The 19,231-nt window shown below is 44.4% G+C and overlaps 1 protein-coding gene across 1 annotated transcript in view; it reads right to left on the reverse strand.

Annotated features, from left to right (window-relative positions):
- Positions 1-8,124: 8,124 nt before the first annotated feature.
- ARSB (arylsulfatase B) overlaps positions 8,125-19,231 on the reverse strand; it is a 225,540-nt gene continuing 214,433 nt past the window's right edge. The window contains exons 7-8 of the mRNA XM_075541208.1: positions 11,190-11,312; positions 8,125-10,790 (exon numbers count right to left, since the gene is read on the reverse strand). Of these exons, the coding sequence (XP_075397323.1) occupies positions 10,525-10,790; positions 11,190-11,312 (389 nt within the window). The 3' untranslated portion in view covers positions 8,125-10,524. The remainder of the gene's footprint in view (positions 10,791-11,189; positions 11,313-19,231) is intronic.

Here is a 19,231-nt window from a genome sequence, read left to right on the forward strand (position 1 = left end):
AGGCACAGGACAAGAGAAGCAAGCTAAGGGTGGCAGGGCCCGGGCTAGGGACTGCTGGGGAGTAGCCCAGGAATGTGGGGTGACCAGCGTCCGGGACTCCAGCACCAACTTTTTATTGGATAGATCCTGTCATGCTATATAATCTCTGAAAAGTAAACAAGTATTTATCTAACTGGGAGATTATTATTATGAGTTCAGTGGCCATCCGAAGAGTCAAATGATACCTGACATGTAACAAACAAACCCAGCTGCCATCTAGTTGATTCCAAGCCACGGTGACACCATGTATGGCCAAGTAGAACTGGGTTTTCAGTGACTGATTTTTGACATCACCAAGTCTTTCTTCCGACGCACCGCTGGGTAGAGTTACACTTCTTCGGTAGCAGCTGAGCCCACTCACTTGCTTCAGTCACCCAAGCACTTCATCTGGTGTACTGGTGTACTGAACCCCCCAAGCCACGTTTATAAGCCACCCAGCTGATTCCAACTCCATGTTTCTGAGACGGTAAATCGTTAAGGGTGCAAGTAGACTCATCTCTCTCCCGCAGAGTAACTAGTGGGTCTGGACTGCTGATACTGTGGTCAGTAGCCTAATACTCGGCCCACAGGAGCATCAGGCCTCCTTTATCTGGTAAACAAAAACTCACTGGATTCTGACTCCTGGCGACCCTGCAGGATAGAGTTGAACTCGGGGGGTGGGGGTGGGTGGGGGGGGTTCTGCGGCTGTCCATCGTGAAGGAGCAGAATGGCCTATCCTTCCATGGCGGAGCTAGCAGGTTTTCACAGCTGACCTCCCCTCAGTTAGCAGCCGAATGAGTAAGCAATCCACTCTGCGCCAGAGCTCCTTTATCTGCTACCTCCCGTGGCCTAGATCAGCGTCAGCTTCCTGCCTTGCCCCTACTACTTGCGAGATCTGGCTTCGTTCATGATGGGCGAAATCGCAGCCCCCAAAGAAGCTGTGTTAACTTGGGCCAGACAGGGGCCACGCGGTCCCAAGGGCTCTGCTGAGCGGCAGGGCAGCGCAGCGCAGTTTCTAGCCATGCACGGCACCCTGGAGGGCATCACAGTCCTGGAAATGAAGCGAGGGAGAAGGCTCGCCTCTCCAGCTGGGTGGCCTGCCTCAGGAAACTGGCCCTCACGTTGCCGCCTTTTCCTCTCGCCCGTTGGCTTATTTCTTCCAAACATTTCATCTGTCGGTCTTGCATCTCCACTCGCCTGGCCATCGACCTCCCGGGTGCCTCCGGTTGGCTCCTCGGTGACTTTTCTGTGCTGCAGAGGATGTGCGTGTTGATTCCTTACTGTGTTTATTGCACGTTCAGCTCCTTTAGAATGCTTCCCTTGCTTCGGGTCTCCAGGCACGAAGAGGGTGACAGGGCAGCTGCCATTCTTCCAGACAGAAAGGGCCCAGGAGCAGATGGAGGAGACAGCAGCCTATCAGGATGTCTTTAGACCCAGGAGAGAAAGCCCACACAGCGCCGTGCATTGGACCTGGGCACACACCAGGCAGCCACTCTGCCCTCTGGGGGTTTCTCTGTCTCCAGGGCAATGTTTCTAAGAGGGAGACCTGGCATCAGTACAATTCAACAAGTCAGTCAGTCAGAAAGTTATGTCAGTTCTCTCTCATTTAATGTGTTAGTCTGGGTACTTTAGAGAAACAAATACACAGAAACTCATGTATAAGAGAGTTTTATATAAAGGGGAAGTGCACATCAAGAAAACATCCCAACCCAGTGCTGCCCACAAGTCCAACATTAGCCCATATGTCTGACACCAATCCACAAAGTCCTCCTTGGCAGGGGTCTCCACATGGCTGCTCCAGCACCCAGGGCTGCATCAGGGTAGGTCCATGTGGCTTCTCCTCAGGGATATCTTGCAGGAAGTGAGCCTTGCCAGCTGAAGCAGGGAACTGGCTAAGGCAGCTGCACCCTAATCTGACCATCAAAAAGAAAGACACCGGAGAACTCGAAAGGCGAGGCTCACTGAACCATTTAGCTCTCTGTCCTTCAATTAACCCCACATATGTTTATCGGCCAGGTTGCCACAATAAACATTAACTATCCCATTTACAAACGTTATCTCAGTGGCCACAATAAGCAGCCCTCCTGTGGTGGAGCAAACTCAGGCTCAGAATCTTTGCTCAAACCTAAGAGCAATGTATATTCATTGTGTACATTGATATGATTACCAGTGATACAGGGTTCCCCTTTATATTGATGATGAAAAGCTTCCTTTTGGGGCTGGGTGGAGAGGAGCATCGGTGTTACTGCTCAAGGGGACAGAGGTGCTGCTTGGGATAAGGAAAACACTTTGGAAACACAGTGGTCACACTGGACAGGGCAGTGTTTCTTTCTGTTGTACACAGCATCGCTATACATTGGAACCAGCTCCATAGTACCTACAACAGCAACGCAGCCAAGGGGTGGTAAGGGGCCCTGGTGATGCACTAGTGAAGCGCTCACTCAGCTGTTCAAACGCACCAGCTCACCTGAGGGAGAGAAATATAGCTGTCCACTTCCACAAAGATGCACAGCCGTGGAATCCTTAGGAGACACTATCCTGTCCTACAGGGTCTCTAGGAGTCAGAATCGGCCGCATGACAATGGCACTTGGCTTGACAGTGGCAATGGCTTTATAGCACTGTGATGGTGATCGGTGCAGTGCTACGAGTCGTATATGTGGAAATGATCATCACAATAAAATTATTTTTTTAACGAAAGGTCGTCGTGGGAGACAACAAATGAAAACCCTTCTTGAAATGGGACTCTTTGGACTTTAATGAAGAGAGTGGCTCGAAACACGCACACGCATGCGCACCGAGGCACGCACTGTTAGCAGCCCAGTAGCAGGACCTGAATTGAGCAAAGTAGTGGAAGGGCCAATGAAGTGAGCGCTGCGAAGGGAGAGGGGCTGCAGGGCTGCTGAGATGGGGCAGCATCCTGTCAGCCAGGCAGGAGGACCCAAGCGGAGGGCTTGGGGAGCTCTAGGCAAGGTTAGGGGAAAGGAGGAGTGGGGGAGCTCGGGATGGAAGACTGGCAGGCATCACTGAGTGGCTCTTATCCAGCTGGAGGTGGGGTTGGGGGGTTGGCGCATATTTCCATCCTGACACCCCATCACCTTCCAATCCTCCCACCTTCATTCAGGCCCCAGCCTAAGAACCAAGAAAAACTAGACAGCCTACTGTGAAAGCCAAACAAGCAACATTTCAAACCGAACTAGCTGTTTCCCTAATTGACTCAGAGGGACTACTAATGAAAGGTTTCAGCTTGCAAAATAATTCTCACGAAAAAGAAGTCAATTGCCCTCAGGGTGTACAAAGCAAAGAAACACAACATAAAGTGAAGTTCCTTATCCGACTTACTATGTGTTGTCTCTGGCTCCTTGGCCCTTCTTCTTCACCTCTGCTTTCCGGCTGGTTGCGCCTGATCCTCCCGGGCCTCCCCCCTCCTGTCTGCTAGCCTCTGAGCATCATGGGAATCCGCTCTGTTCATCACAGCCCGCCTAGCTCTTGATGGACCCACCAGGTGTGGTCAGGTACCGGAGTAGGAGGTGGGGGCCTGCCATCCACTGGCCCATTCTCACCTACGGTGTCTATCACGGTGTGGATATGAATGATTGGTACCACCTGCAAAATGCTGGCAAAAACATGCCAGTGTAAAGCCTACCTTTATCGATTAAAGCCTGTTTGGCTCAGGGTGGGAGGAGTGTGTGTGTGTGTGTGTGTGTGTGTGTGTGTGTGTGTGTGTGTGGTGTTTATTCCTTCTGCCTGGCTATTCCAGTCAGTGATTTGAACAAGAACCCAGGGTGCTGCCAGCCATACTGTCTCCCTGCTTGTGGCTGGAGCTGCTGTTTGTTGGTCTGGGTGATTGCACACAAGCTCCACCTGTGTTGGCCTCGTTTTGAGCCCCATGGAAGGAGTGGGCAGAGTTGACTGGTGTTAAGCTGAATTCCTGATGGCGTAAACCCCACAGGAACATTACCTGCACTTCAGCATTGGGATTAAAATGATTTTCAAAAGGGTGCCGATTTATTTATCATCTTGATTCTCTAATCAGGGCTCAGCTGGGCAGGAGGATTTGAAAAACAACCTGGGAAGTGGGCGATTTACAAATAACCTACTCTTGGTAAAAGGAGGTTAATCATGATTTACGGATGGTGGTTTTGAATGGTTTAAGTCGTGGATTAATATCCTTTGATAGTATTTGAAATTGATTCTATATTTCCTAAAATATAAAACCGATACATAGTTTATTATCAGGCATCCTGGTGGCGAAGTGGTTAAAGGTTCTGCTGCTAACCCCAAAGCTAGCAGTTCAAACCCACCAGCTGCTCCAAGGACAAAAAACGCATTCTGTTTCCTTAAAGATTGCAGCCTTGTGAACCTATGGCGTGGTCCTGCTGTCTTAACTTGTCACTTTGAGTTAGCAGTGGGTTGGTTGAGTTGTATATCTATCATCAGAAAAGGAATGAAGTTGTCATGGTTGAATGGTGTCCCCCTGAAATATGTGTCAACTTGATTAGATTATCATACTGTGTCATTATCCTTCATTTGTGATCTGATGTAATTACTCTCCATTTTATGGAGAATATAACATTCTCCAATATTATTGGGGCAGGACTATGGTGGGTTTTATCTTGAGTCACATTCTTAACAGAGAAGGCGTGTCAAGCTCCACCCTCACTCGTGTCACCCTTTTACTCATCACACTCTTGCTTGAGTTACACTTTTTTGGGGGAATTTTATTTAATTTTCCTCCCAAATCATTTTATTAGGCTATAATCCAGACATCATGCCATTCGATAGTCCTGTCATATCAAGCAGTGTTACACAATCACTACCACAATCATTTTCAAAACATATTCTTGTTCTTTGACTCCTTGATATCAGCTCCCCAATACCTCCCCTGCTGTACCCACCAGGAACCCATACTCCAGTTATTGTCTCCATAGATTCACCAAACCTGGGTTTCATATACTCAAAAATATAGACTGATACATAACAGAGTCAAGAACACTACCAACAATAACAAAATGCAGCAGATTTTAAGTCTCAATCTGGAAAAACAAACAGAAAAAATTAAAAACCAGATCAAACTCAAAGGAGTCACATCTTTTATTTTACATAAAAATAGAAAAACTAGTAGAGAGAAGGGACTTGACTTTCACTGTGACAGTTTGTTTTTATGTGAACTTGAAGATATATGAACGTGTGGGAGTGGAATCAAACCTGTCAATCAAACGGTAGCTTGATGACACCTCCTTGAGGGTGTGGCCTTTAGTATTGGAGTGAGGGACTCTGGCTACTTCATCTTCCTCCTCACTGGACTTCACTGGGTACTCTGTGTCTACCATCAGGGGTGACCTCATGTCCCCCATCCAATCCTGAGAGCTGTGGGCACCTGCCTGCCACATTCCCACCAAACTTGGATCCACATGACTCTGCACTTACCAGCCTGTGATCTTCTTGCATGTCTGTTTACCATTCCGCCTTACTGAAGGCAGAAGAGGGACTTATGGACTAGCATCGGACTTATGGACTTGAGTCAGACTGAACTGGGATGACTTCTTGATATATAATTACTTCTTGATATAAAGTTCTTTCTTATAGGTAGATGATTATTGCTGGATTTGTTTCTCTAGACAATCTGGCTAACACAGCCATGAAGAAAGAAAAGCCAGGAGCAGAGGGCATCCTTGGAGAATACTGATGACAGACACCTGGAGAACTCTAAGGAACCCTGGGCTTGCTCAGAAATGCGAAAAGGAGACTAAGACTTCTAGAGCCTGCAGAGTAAGAAAACCTTCCCTTAGCGCCCGTGCTCTTCATTCTGACTTCTAGACTCCTCAACTGTGAGAGGTGACAATGAAGCCATCTGCTTGTGGTATCTCTGTTATCGCAACACAAGACGAGCAAAGATTATTAAATAAATGGACCCTAATTCAATGATTAGTTATTTGGGTGAATTGGTTTGAGAATTAAGGTGTTTCTCCAGGTTCTTGAGACTAGACTCAGCAAACTGTGAGCCAATCTCTCCTTTTTAGCTTCATGACATTCTGATGGAAGGCTCACTGGTGAGACAGACAGTGAAGTGGTTCATTTGAATCCACTCGCTAATGTGTATGGGGATGGCCCATGGTAAGGCTGGTTTGGAAATGGACCAGTTGACATAACTTTAGCTAATCTCTTCTTTGAAAATTTTATTTTGAACATTTGAGTTGTGACTGGGAAGGATAATGACTATTTCAGTATATTTAATACTGACTGAAATTTTCTAAACACCACAATTAGCATGAATCTTCTACATGAATATGAACTCTTTAGGAAAACGCTTGGTAGCAAATTGCCAACTTTGGAAACCTAACTCAGTGGATAACCTTTTAAATGATTCATAAAAGGATTTCTTCAAGTAGGTAATTTCCCTTGAGCATTTAACATGTCTTATTTACAAATGTGCCTGCTTTCACAACCAGAGTTCGGTAACACCTTGTGGTAGTTACATAGTCTTGTGTCACCTTGAAGGTGTAAGAGTGAAGGAGTTAGCCTGTCCATCAGGTCACAGCCTGATGGTGCCTCCTTGTGGGTGTGGCCTTCTCATGAGGAGGGTCCTGGGTACCTCACCTTCCTGCTGGCAAGCCACTTGGATACCTGCCAGACCCCTGGAGATGTGTCCACCACCATTGATCCACACAACTTTGCACCCACTGGCCTGTGATCTTCCTACATTCTGCATCAGTGCATGTAGCTGCATGAGTCTGAAAAAGGATTTATGAACTAATATCTGACTTATGGATTAGTATCAGACTTATGGACTTGATCTGGACTGGGCTGGGCTGCTTTCCCCATATATAATTACTTCTTGATATAAAGCTCTGTCTTACTCATATATGAATGTCTCAGAATTTATTTCTCTAGTCAACCCAGCCTAATACACACCTATTATATAAATTGAAATAAGCGTATAGTTCCCTTTGCTCTAACACCAATTTTTTTGTTTGTTTTAAAGTATTTTGTATTGAGATATAAGATAAAAATCATAAAATGTGTAAAACATTTATTATGACCTAAGTCTATCGTTGAAACTGATAAATTTTTGGCCATATCTGAGAGATGCAGCAATACTATAACAGAAAACCCCCAATTGAATAGTTTTAACACCTTTGTTCAAGGTGTTATTCTCTATGAATTCTCTTAGTTTAGGAGGTTGAAAATCTGACCTCAGAGTGCCAGCTCTCAGGGAAGGTTCCGGCTCTTTTCTAAATCTGTCGGCTGGTATTCCTCGGAGATTTCTATGTACTGTATACACTCGAGTGTAAGTCGATGCAAATATCAGCCGAGACACCTAATTTTACCACAAAACGGCATTAAAAATGTGCTGAAAACCTCAGCTTATACACGAGTATATGTGGTGTCTTGATATCAATTTCCCCCTGGGGCCAGGAGCTTCTCATTTCAGGGACATCAGAGCCAAAGGATGCTCTCTACTCCTCACCATTTTTTTTCTGGGTGGTAGTAAGATCTCTCTCTCTCTGCTTGGTTCTCTCTCCTTTTATCCCCTGTGAGCCACACCCTTCTGAGATCAGGGCTGTGAACTCAATCAGGGTGGTGAGTATGGGAGATGCCAACCACCCTCATTAACATAACAAGCATACTTTAACCCTCCTTCAGCATAACCAAATCCTGCCTCATTAACCACAGGCAGACATTCGGATTTGCAGCACATCACAAAATGGAGGCTAAAGACACGATACTGGGAATCGATCACACGATACTGGGAATCCTAGCCTTGGCAAGCTGACACATATTTGGGGGAAATGATTCAATCTATGACAGGTCATTTGTTATGCAGTAATAGACAGAACATTTATGCTCACTTCTACTTTCCCTTGGCTTCCCCCTCTCACATTTTATAGTTTGTATTATTAGGCCACTGACTGAGAGATCTTTATTTTTAGTTATTAAATTTTCATTATAGCAGTTTACTTATTTACCCATTTTAATGAGTGGTATAATACACATGCAACCAAGGTGGCTGACACATTTTAAAAGATGAATTGAATTTTATTTTGTCCCCTAAAATTTGGAGTAATCATGTAGTAACAATAAAAGAAATAAAAATGAACTATTCCTTAATGCACAAAATTTTATTTAAAGGCAAACAAACTCAAGAAGAAATAACATTCTAATGAGATATGAACATTTTCACATTCTTGTGTAGAATAAGATCTAATGAGACACATTCTATTATGGATTAAACTCTCAAAATAATTTGTTTATCTATTTTTACCAGAAACAGAGTTTTTGAACCTTCTTTTAAGTCCATGAGTACAGATCATTGGAGTCACTTGTGACTATCAAGAGACTAGAGTCAGGGACAATTGCTGGGGTACAGTAGGAGAGCAAGTGACACGTGGTGATGGTCTCCAGTAATATTAATGGCTACCTGTGGCCGCATGACCAGAGGATCCAGAGTGAGCTCTTGGCTCAGTGAGTTTATAGGACCTGCCACAGGTTTAGGAGTGATAGGTGGCAGCATTTCAGCCAGGTGTTTGCCAACCTAGGACAGGATGGGTCAAATAGATTTCATTAGCTCTAGCACCATTTTTGTCCAGCATTCATCAGTTTAAAAACAGTTAGAGGTTGTTGTTCTAGAGGCCTTCGAGTTGGTTCCAATTCCCTGACCGTCTGTACAACAGGATGGAACACTGCCCAGTACTGGGCCGTCCTCACAAGCGCTGCTTTATTTGAGCCCATTGTTAGAGTCACTGTATTAATCCATTCCCTGGCCGGCATTCCTCCTTTTTTTTGCTGACCCCCTAGTTTCCCAAACACGAGCCCCTGTTCCGGGGGAAGATCCCTCTTGATAATATGTCCCCGTCCATTACCCCAGGTCCCACCCTGCTTTCTTCTAAGGAGCATTCGGCTGTTCTTCCAATACAAACTTGCTCATTCACCAGCTAAGCAGACTCTTGTCCTGCTCCAGGAGGGCGGCTTCCTAACTGAAGCGCGACAGTTGGAGGACCCTGTCGTCCCCCTCCTTCAGCTCACTGGTCTAGCATGTTTCATGATATGAAATTTCTCATTTGGTCACGTGTCTGTTCATTTATTAAAAACAAATCAAAAGTGGCACGGAGGGCCTTTCCGTAGCAGACACTGTTCTGAGCACTGGGGATGAACAGTGGATAAAGAGCTGCGTATGGATTTCTGCATGTCTGTCTCTGTACTGCTGATGCTCTCTGGAGTGAATCTTGATCACTTCATGTTCTGATGTGGCTCTCCCCCACTGAGAAAGGACTGGCAGCTCAAACTCTGCACCGTCATCTCCTACACCCCCACCCCCACCCCCACTCCACCAGCACCATGGGAATCTCAATATGAGCAAGAAACTCAGGGAGAAAGCAAAATGTAGATGCGGCCTCCTTTGCCTAAACACACGCCCACCCTGATTCTTCCTCATAAACATGATGACCCTAGACTTCCATCTTCACAGGGCATCATTTTCGGGGGTTTCTTCTTACAGTTAGGGAGTAACAGCTACTCCCAATCTTTTCTGACATGAAACCCCAATCATGCTATGGACTCCATGCTGCTTAGATAAACAATCTCACTGAACAATGACACAAGAGGTCAGGCCCCTCGGTGCCCACCATGAACATTCTCAAAGGGCCACAGTCAACCACCACCCATGGGCAGGGGGCCAGCTTCCGTAACAGGATTTCGGCCACAATCCTATGGTTTTCTGGCGGGGCAAAGGAAGGAGAAGCCAGCAGTGTTGTGAAAAGGAGTCAAGGTGGGCAGCCCAGCAGCCCTTCTGGACATGGACACCTGGGTCAGAGAGGAGGACAGGAAAAGAGGCACAGGTGGTTGGGGTGGTAAGAAGTCTAACCAAAATGAGCAATGTTTGCGGGAGGGGGTACCAATTAAGAACGATCACAAAATACTTATTTATTGTAAAAATTAATACTGGGCCACAGGCGTTTCCATGCTGATTCTAACAATGCAATGGGCCTTATGAATGATGGCATGAGGGGTCAGAGACCAGGAGCATGGGGAGCATTTATCCCAAGGGCAGGCCTGGACACGCTCTCTCACAGGCAGGGAAACCCACGGGCAACAGAACCATTCACCGTGGGCGGATCGCTTCACTTGTTACAAGAAATGCGAGTCGCTCCAGCTACTGGCAGAAGGGAAACCTGCTTGACCTGTGAGACAACAAGAGGCAGCGCATCCAGGCTCCGGGATTCCATTTTAGAACTTTCCATTTCAAGTGGAGGTCTCAGCTATCCTACAGCTCCAGAAAAAGAGGATGAACGCAGCCATTGTCTCCTTTGCACATACACCCCACCAAGAGCCAGGCCAACCATGAGCTCATCACACCTTGGCATGGTTTAGGAATAAGAGAAGGGTCAGGTGAACCCAGCATGGGAACACTAAGGAGAGGGAGTCACGTGAACGAAGGCCTGAGATCCAACTCACAAGAAAAATATTTTTGAATGCACCCTCCCACCCACCCCCAAATGCCCAAAAGCCTACATCCATGGGCCCCATGCCCCAGTGGCCTCTGGGTCACAACGGGGGTCCTGTGCAGGGTAGTACACGGGCACCGAGTGCTTGTAGTAGAACTGCAGCCGGGAGAGGAGGTGCTTGGTGATATGGGGGTATTCTTTTGACAGGTCATGTCTTTCTTCAGGGTCTTGATCGATATCAAAGAGCCAGAGTGTTTTGGTGGGTGGGTCCGGTGGAGGTATCTCAGAAACATTAGATTGAGAAGGTGGTGGGAACCAGTAGCCACATCCTGCCAAAGACATAAAATGGTTTATTGGGAGAGGAACATCCTAGGCAGGCTCTGACTTCAGGGAGGGTTAGGGTCATAAACATAGAAACAGAGTGGTGGCTTCTTGTGACACATGTGCCTGTGGATGACGTTACCGAGAACTTCTATTTCCGATGTCTGAGAGGAACTGGGGAGTGGCAGGGCTTACGTGTATTGGGGATTTAGGTGAAGAAGGGATGGGGGCAGAGAGAACAGAGATGGGAAGCGCCTGGAGCAAGGGTAACCATGCCCCCACTTTCCAGACAAATGGCCAAGGGAATAGAGACCCAGGGACACACCGAGACTTAAGGTATTGTTCAGAGGGCTTAGCCTGCCTGTCTGCTAGCGGAGGGGAGTTGGCTAAGCCAAGCGCTCTACTACCTGGGTAGCCTGTCAGGAGTTTCCAGTTTCTGAGTCTGATAGCAGCATGGAAAGATGTGTTGAAGGCTGAGTACTCCGGAAACGAAGAATCATCCTTTGCTGGAGCCTTGCTGGGCCCAGGACCTGAGAAGGAATCGTTTGGAAGAATTAGATCGCTATTATTGGAACGTGTCCTTATAAATCAGCATTTTTATATCTTTTTGTAGAACAGTAGCTTTTAGTCAACACTGGAGTGCAAATGTCTATCCTACCGCAGAAACGGATCTTTTATTAAATATAAACAGAAAGCTATAGTTACATTCGATGTCAGTCAGAAACCACCACAAATATAAAGGAAATCCCAAAGAGATTTGAACACTAATTCATCCCTAAAATCCCCGCTCTCTGCCAGCGTGTAGCTGGCCACAAGCAGTACCGTGTTCTGTTACAGCAGGGTGGGCTTTCTCGGTCTCGTTTTGCTGGTCAGGAACGTTTGGCTTAAATAAACATATTGTCTGCATGCAGCAGTCCCCGTGTATCTAATGTAATAAATGATAAAATGTGCACTGTAATTGGGTCTATCTCAAAATATGAGCTTCCAAGCATGCCATGAAAAATAGTACATAAATACATTTTGTAGAGCTACATTTATGAAACCTAAGAGTAAGTGAGCAAACTCAATTCACTGTTCAGACAGGGGACTGCTTATAAGAATAATTTGGGGTCCAAAAGTATTGGTTGGAATAAGGCTTGTATTAGTTATATCATTTTCACATCTTGTATTAATTGATCATAAAGTTTTTGAGGAGAGCAATAAATAACACATTCCTTTTCCCCTCTGGAGTTTGGAGCCAGTTGTGAGGTGGAGGCCAGGTACCAGACGCCAGAAATCTTGCCTTTGTTGTTGATCTAGTTGCTGGGAACGAGGATGGCTTCAAACCTGGAGCAGGAAAGATGCCAAGGAGCATGCGCAGTTCTGTCCTTTCGACAGCTCGCTCCTCTGTGCGCCAGTGGGGGAGAGGTGCAGTGAACAAGGCCGAGCGAGACTCGAAAGTTCCCTCCTCGTCCTCCTACCTGTCGTTATTTAAAAGCCTCAGCACAAGGCCTTGCTGTACAGCATTTAGTCGGTTTTAAGCCCGCATTTATCTCACAGCAACCACCTGAGGAGCACGTCCAAATGTCGCTAGAGCACCGGCTCGGAAAGAACCGCCTTACTGCCTTGGTGGAGCACACACACCAGCAGGTGGAGGCTCCGCCTGCGCACGCGCACTCAGCGCCCCGGGGAGCACCCCCACCCGCAGAGCAGGACCTCCACGGCCCTTCGCTCTGAGGCCCAAGTGCAAGGGCGCGCTGACAGGTGTTACAGGACGGAGACCCATCTTCCGTCAGCCTTCTGACCGGACATACGGCAGAGACACGCTACACAGTCATCAAGCCCACGCCAGGGGTTTTCAGGTCTCATGTTTTTTTTTTTTTTAACAATTTATTGGGGCTCATACAATTCTTTTCACAGTTCATACATATACATACATCAATTGTATAAAGCACATCTGTACGAAAAAAATGATCAGGTCTCATGTTTTAACGGTCATGAACCGACACGTCTTGGTCACAGTGAGGAAAATCGTTTTGACTTTCCTGCCTGCCTGTCTGTCTGTTATTTTGGCTCCAGTACGAAGGGATGCTTTCAGTGGCTGCGGCGCACGCGGATGGCTATCATAGGCAGTGCGTTCTTCGTATACTTACTGTGTGTAAAACTGTGAAGCCTCATGACCGACACTCCTCAAAATTTTGTATAAAGGTCCCGTTTGAATAAATAAAACAAGCATGCTTTGTGTACATAGGCAAAACTTAACTATGTTAGCTATGCTTATATTTAGATATGCATTTTCTTAAAACAAACAGAGACATCAAATACTTAAACAACAACTAAGTCTAAGACTAAATAATGAATAATAATGTCTCAACTCTATTTACTTTTTCAATTTTGAGAAATTAAACACAGTGACTATTACAAAGAATAACACCACAGGAGCTGTCACCCAGAACTAACAGACGCTAACATTCTGTCACGTTGGTACTCTTTAAATAAAGGAAACAACCTAGTGAAGTTGACTTCTCCTTTGTCCCCTTGCTAATCCCAGTCCCCTCAGCCCCTCTTCCAGAGGCTGCTACCATCACGAATTCAATGTATCACAGCAAAAGCAGAGCTAGTATACAATCTATAGCAACAAACAGACACATCAGGAAAAGAGAGCCAAAGTGAAACTTTACCCCCACATCTCCAACAAGTAAAAGTAGAACCGAAAAAAACCCCAAACAAAACACAATCTACAGCCACTAGAAGAAAGGCATTAATACAGATGGAAGCAGAAATAAATGAAACCGAAATTTGTACACAAACAATAGAAAGAATCAATGATCAGAAAAGATTAATAAAGTAGCAAACCATTGGCAAATTTAAAATAAGAAAAGAAGCAAATGAAAATGGATAAGAAATAAAATTGATGATTTTCCAACATAACCAACTTAAATAAAAAGGATTATAACATAATACTATGAAGAATTGTACTCAAACAAGTTTGAAAAGGCAGAAGAAGTGGATATTTTTCTAGAAACACAGTACCCGCCAACTATAACATGAGCTAGACAATTTGAGCAGACCTATGACCTATATACAATCTGTGCAGACCCGAGCTCCTCTGTGTGTCTCCAGATGGCTCCGCCCACATGCAGATACGCGTGCCACATGCGAGTACCAGGCATGAAGACTGTTACCCAGGCTACACCATGCTTCAAGACAAAATCTCATTTATTTGTCATTAGAAATAAATATTTCACATTATATAATTACATATTGTTTTCGTGATTAATCACTATGCTTTCATTATGCTCAGTTTGTAACAATGAAAATACATCCTGCATATCAGATACATTATGATTCATCACAGTAGCAAATGACAGTTACGAAGTAGCAAAGAAAATGATTTTATGGTTGGGGGTCCCCACACCATGAGGAACTGTATGAAAGAGTTGCAGCCTGAGGAAGGTTGAGAACCACGGTCCCAGAGAACAGCTAATGGGTTTGAATGGCTGACACTGTTAGCAGCCCAATGTCTCACTTATAGCACCATCAAGGTTACAAAATTAGGCAAAGGCATCACTTAAAATGAAAGTTTTTGACAAATATCCTGATGAACACTGATACCAAATTTGTCAACGAAATCTTAGTATCCAACAAAATCAAAACGAAAGAATAAAATACCTCATGATCAAGGGGAACTCATACAGGCTATAAAGATGGTGCAACATTAGAAAAGCAATCAATGTAATTCATTACATAAATAAAACCAAGGAAAAGAACCACATGACCATGAAAATCAGTGCAGAAAAGGCTTACAATAAAAGTCAACGCCCATTCCTGATAAAAGCACCCAATAATATAAGGAATAGAAGAAAAAAATAAGGGCATCTACACAAAACCAACAGCCAACATTATTCTCAACGAAGAGAGACTGAAAGCATTCCCTCTGCGAACCAGAACCAGACCAGGATGCCCCTGATCACTTCTCACTCGACATTGTATTGGAAGTCTGAGAAGTATGAGGCAAGAAAGGGAACTCAAAGGCATTCAAATTGGAAATGAAGTAAAACTCTATCTGCAGATGATATGATCTTTGTTGTTCTTAGGTGCCCTCACATGGTTCTGACTCATAAGACACCGTGCACAACAGAAGGAAACACTGCCTGGTCTCGTGCCAGCCTCACAATTGTTCTGATGTTTGACTCCAGTGTTGTAACCATGGTGTCAATCCATCTCATCAAGGGCCTTCCTCTATTTTACTGCTCCTCTACTTTACCAAACACGTCCTTCTCCAAGGACTGGTCCCTCCTGACAACATAACCAAAGCACACGTGACCAAGTCTTGCCATCCTTGCCTCTAGCGAGCACTCTGGCTGGACTTTTTCCAAGCCACATCCGTGTGTCCTTTTGGCAGTCCACAGTACTTTCAAGATTCTCCAGCACCACATTTCAAATGCACGGATTCTTCTTCTGGCTTCCTTATTCAATGTCCAACTCTCACAAGTATACGAGGCGACTGAAAACACCATGGCTCGGAGCAGGTGCATCTTAGTCCTCAAAATGACATCCTTACTTTTCAACACTTAACAGAGGTCTTGTGCGGCAGTTACCCAATGTAACATATCCATTGATCTCTTACTACTGCTTCCATGATCATGGATACAGCAAGACAGAATCCTTGACAACCTCAATCTTTTCTTCACGTATCCTGATGTTACCTACTGGTCAGGTTGTGAGGATTTGGGTCTTCCTTACACTGAGTTGTAATCCACACTGAAGGCTGCAATCCTGGATCTTCATCAGCAAGTGCTTCAAGTCCTCCTCACTTTTAGCAAGCAAAGTTGCATTACTTGCATGTCACAGGTTGTTAATAAGTCTTCCTCTGATCCTGATGCTGCATTCTTCTTTATATAATTCAACTTCTCTGACTGTTTGATCAGCATAAAAATTGAAAAAGTATGATGAGAGGATACAACCCTGACAATACACCCTTCTTGTTCGTACCTTGTTCTAGTTACACAACTGCATCTTGATCCATGTACAAGTTCCACATGAACACAATAAAGTGTCTTGAATTTCCCCTTCTTCTCAAGGCTATCCATAGTTTTTTATGATCCACACAGTTGAATGCCTTTTTAGAGTTAAGGAAACACATGTAAACATCTTTCTGGTATTCTCTGCTCTCAGCCAAGATTGAACTGACATCAGCAATGATATCCCTTGATCCACATCCCCTTCTTAGTCCAGTCTGAACCTCTAGCAGCTCCCTGTCAATGTACTGCTGCAATGGTTATTAGATGATGTTCAGCAAAATTTCACTCACATGTGATATCAATGATAATTGTTCTATAATTTGAGCATTCTGTTGGGTCAGCTTTATTTGGAATGGGTACAAATATGGATCATTTGGGCAAGTAGCTATCATTCAAATTTCTTGGCATAGAGGAGTGAGAGCTTCCAGTGTTTCACCATCTTGTTGAAACATTTCAGTTGGTGTCCCATCAATCCCTAGAGCCTTGTTTTTGTCTAATGCTTTCAGTGCAGCTAGAATTTCTTGTTTCAGCACCACTGGTTTTTGCTCATGCACCACCCTCCGAAATGGTGGAATGTTCACTAGTTCTTTTTGGATGCTGCGGACTTTCCCCATCTTTTCTTTTTATGCTTCCTGCACCATTCAATAGTTTGCTCATAGAATCTTTCAATATTTCAAATCAAGGCTTGAATTTTTCCTTGAGTTCTTTCAGTTTAAGGTATTTTGAGAATGTTTTTCTTTTGGGTTTTCTAATGCTAGCTCTTTGCACATTTCATTATAAGATTTTACTTTATCTTCTGAAGCAGCTCTTTGAAATGTTCTCTTCAGCTCTTTGACTTCATCATTTTCCCCATTGATTTTAGCTACTCTATGATTAAGAGCAAATTTTGGAGACTCTCCTGACATCCACTTAGAGAGTGTCTCTCTGACGATCTTTTGCTTTCTTCATGTATGATGCTCTCACGGTCCTCCCACACCTCAGCAGGCCTCCTGTGATTCGTGTTCACAGCATCAAATCTGTTCTTGAGATGCTCCTGAAATTCAGGTGCGATAGACGGAAGGTGGCATTTGGGCTCTCTTGGCCTTGATTTAATTTAACCCGAATATACACACCTGAATACTATGCCATATCCAAGAATAATAATGCATCAGCGAAACTCCTCATAACAAGGGCGGATCACCAAAGGACAAATATTGTAAGAAACCACTAATCTGAAAAGTCAAGAAAAGATTAACACTGAGAAACACACTTTGAAGGTTAGCAGGGGTGAGAGTAGAAGGGAGGGCAAGCCATAGATTAACACGGGTAGGTACCTATTAACAAAGGTGAAGTGGAGTCAATATACAGTAAGAAGGTCAACACCAAATACTTATGGCAAAGGAAGACACTGGAAAGAGCCCAAGGGAACTAGTGTTCCATATATAAACCCTGCAATAACAGTAAAAAATAATCATCTAGTAGATATGAGCAGACACTCAAGTTGAACAAGAATGGGAAGGTGAATGGAAATATTCTCACAAATACATATAGTTTTGACAAAGGCTACTTCTATATACGTATTTATGCTGTGAAATATATCAGTGAATATAGTAGAACATACAGGGAGGGAAGGAATGAAAACTTCTTAGCCATAACCAAACATCTTGAGAAATCAGTCATTGGATCGAGGGGCTCAGGGCAATAGTCTTAGGGACTCCAACGTCAGTTGGCATGCCATAATCCACAAAGACAACTTCTCATCCTACTTTGGTGAGTAGCAACTGGCATCTTAAAACCTTGTGAACAGTCTTATTATTTGTAATTATTTTTCTATTCTCATCTGGACTTACAGAGTGGAGAAAATCAAAGCCATAAGGAAACAATCAGTCCAAACAAGGCCCACAGCCTCCATTACCCCGGGACAAGAGCTAGGGGCGCCTGGCTACTACTGCTGACTGCCGAAAGGAATCACTTGGGGAGGACGTGGCTAAAAATATGGGACAAAACTCACGATAAGGCTTCCTGGTCGGAGAGAGACTGGCAGAACCCCCGAGACTATGCTCGGGAGACTCCCTGCAAGTCTACAACTTCAGCCAAATGATAGGCTTACAAGGCGAAATAACACCAGGCGATGAGCAACTCAGAATAACCTATCCAAGACAGAAAGGGCAGCATTTGCCCAGGGATAATGCTCAGATGGCAGGAGGGCGAAGGGAAATGGTAAATACAGGGAGGAAATAGGAAGAGCGTGATTACTTTGTGGAAATTATAATAAAAATATATATGAATTGTTGAAGGAAAAATCAATGTGCTCTATCACATTTCACTCAAATCATAATAAAACTTGAAAAAATATTTTTTGTAGATATGCTTAATGAAATTCCTTGTCCCAATTTACTGAGGGTTTTTAAAAATTATAAATGGGTGTTAAATTTTATTATAAGATTTTCTTCATATAATGAGAATACATAAATTTTCTTTTATTCTTTAGTAAAATAAATTCCGTCTATTGTTTTAAAATGCTAACCCTCCATAAAACCCAATCTGGTTGATCTGACTCATAGTGACCTATGGGCAGAGTGGAATTACCTCAGTGTTTCTGAGGCTATGAATCTGTATAGGGCCAGAAACTTTTATCTTTTTCTCACAACGTAGCTGGTGAGTTTGAACTGACAACCTTGTGATTAGCAGCCCAGGTCAGAACACACCAGAGCCATCTTTGCAAAATGTTAGGTGTCATTGCTTTTGTCGCAACTGCTGGGAGCCCTAGCTACATATAGCAGAACAAGCCACTGCCTAGTCCTGTCCCATCCTCATAATTCTGAGTCCACTTTTGCAGCCACTGGGTCAATCTATCTCACGGAGAGTCTCTTTTTTGCTGACCCTCAATCTTCCCAATCATGATGTGCTTCTCCAGGGCCATTCCCTGGAGTTCAAGTCCTTGACATCCGTGTTTTTATGGGTGAAAAGGCTATTCCACATTCTACAATGGCTATTTTCAGTCCTGCAGGAGAGGCAATGTCAATTTGCTTTTGTTGCAGCAAGACGAGAAACTGGTGGTGTGGTGGGTTATGTGTTGGGCGACCAACCACAAGATCAACAGTTCAAACCCACCAGGCACTCAGTGGGAGAAAGATGAGGCTATTTCCTCCTGTAAGGACTTACAGACCCAGAAGCCCCAAGGGGCATTTCTACTCTGACCTAATAGGGCCGCTATCAGTCAGAATTGAGTTTTAGCCTTTGTTGTTGTTGTTGTTGCAAAGTTGTATCTCAGGTCATCAAATCAACCTGTGTTTTCTGTCTGGTAAAGTCCGTGAGCCCAGTTGTCCTTTATGCTGCTGAATAAGATGTTTGCAATGAATAAGCCACTGGTCTTGCAAGTAGTGTCTATCACTAAGGCCACATTTTCCAACTACTGATTCATCTTCTTTAGTTTCAACTTTTACATATCAATCACCAGTAATTAT

This window comes from Tenrec ecaudatus, chromosome 2 (assembly GCF_050624435.1).
Source record: "Tenrec ecaudatus isolate mTenEca1 chromosome 2, mTenEca1.hap1, whole genome shotgun sequence".
In the NCBI taxonomy this organism is placed as follows: domain Eukaryota; kingdom Metazoa; phylum Chordata; class Mammalia; order Afrosoricida; family Tenrecidae; genus Tenrec; species Tenrec ecaudatus.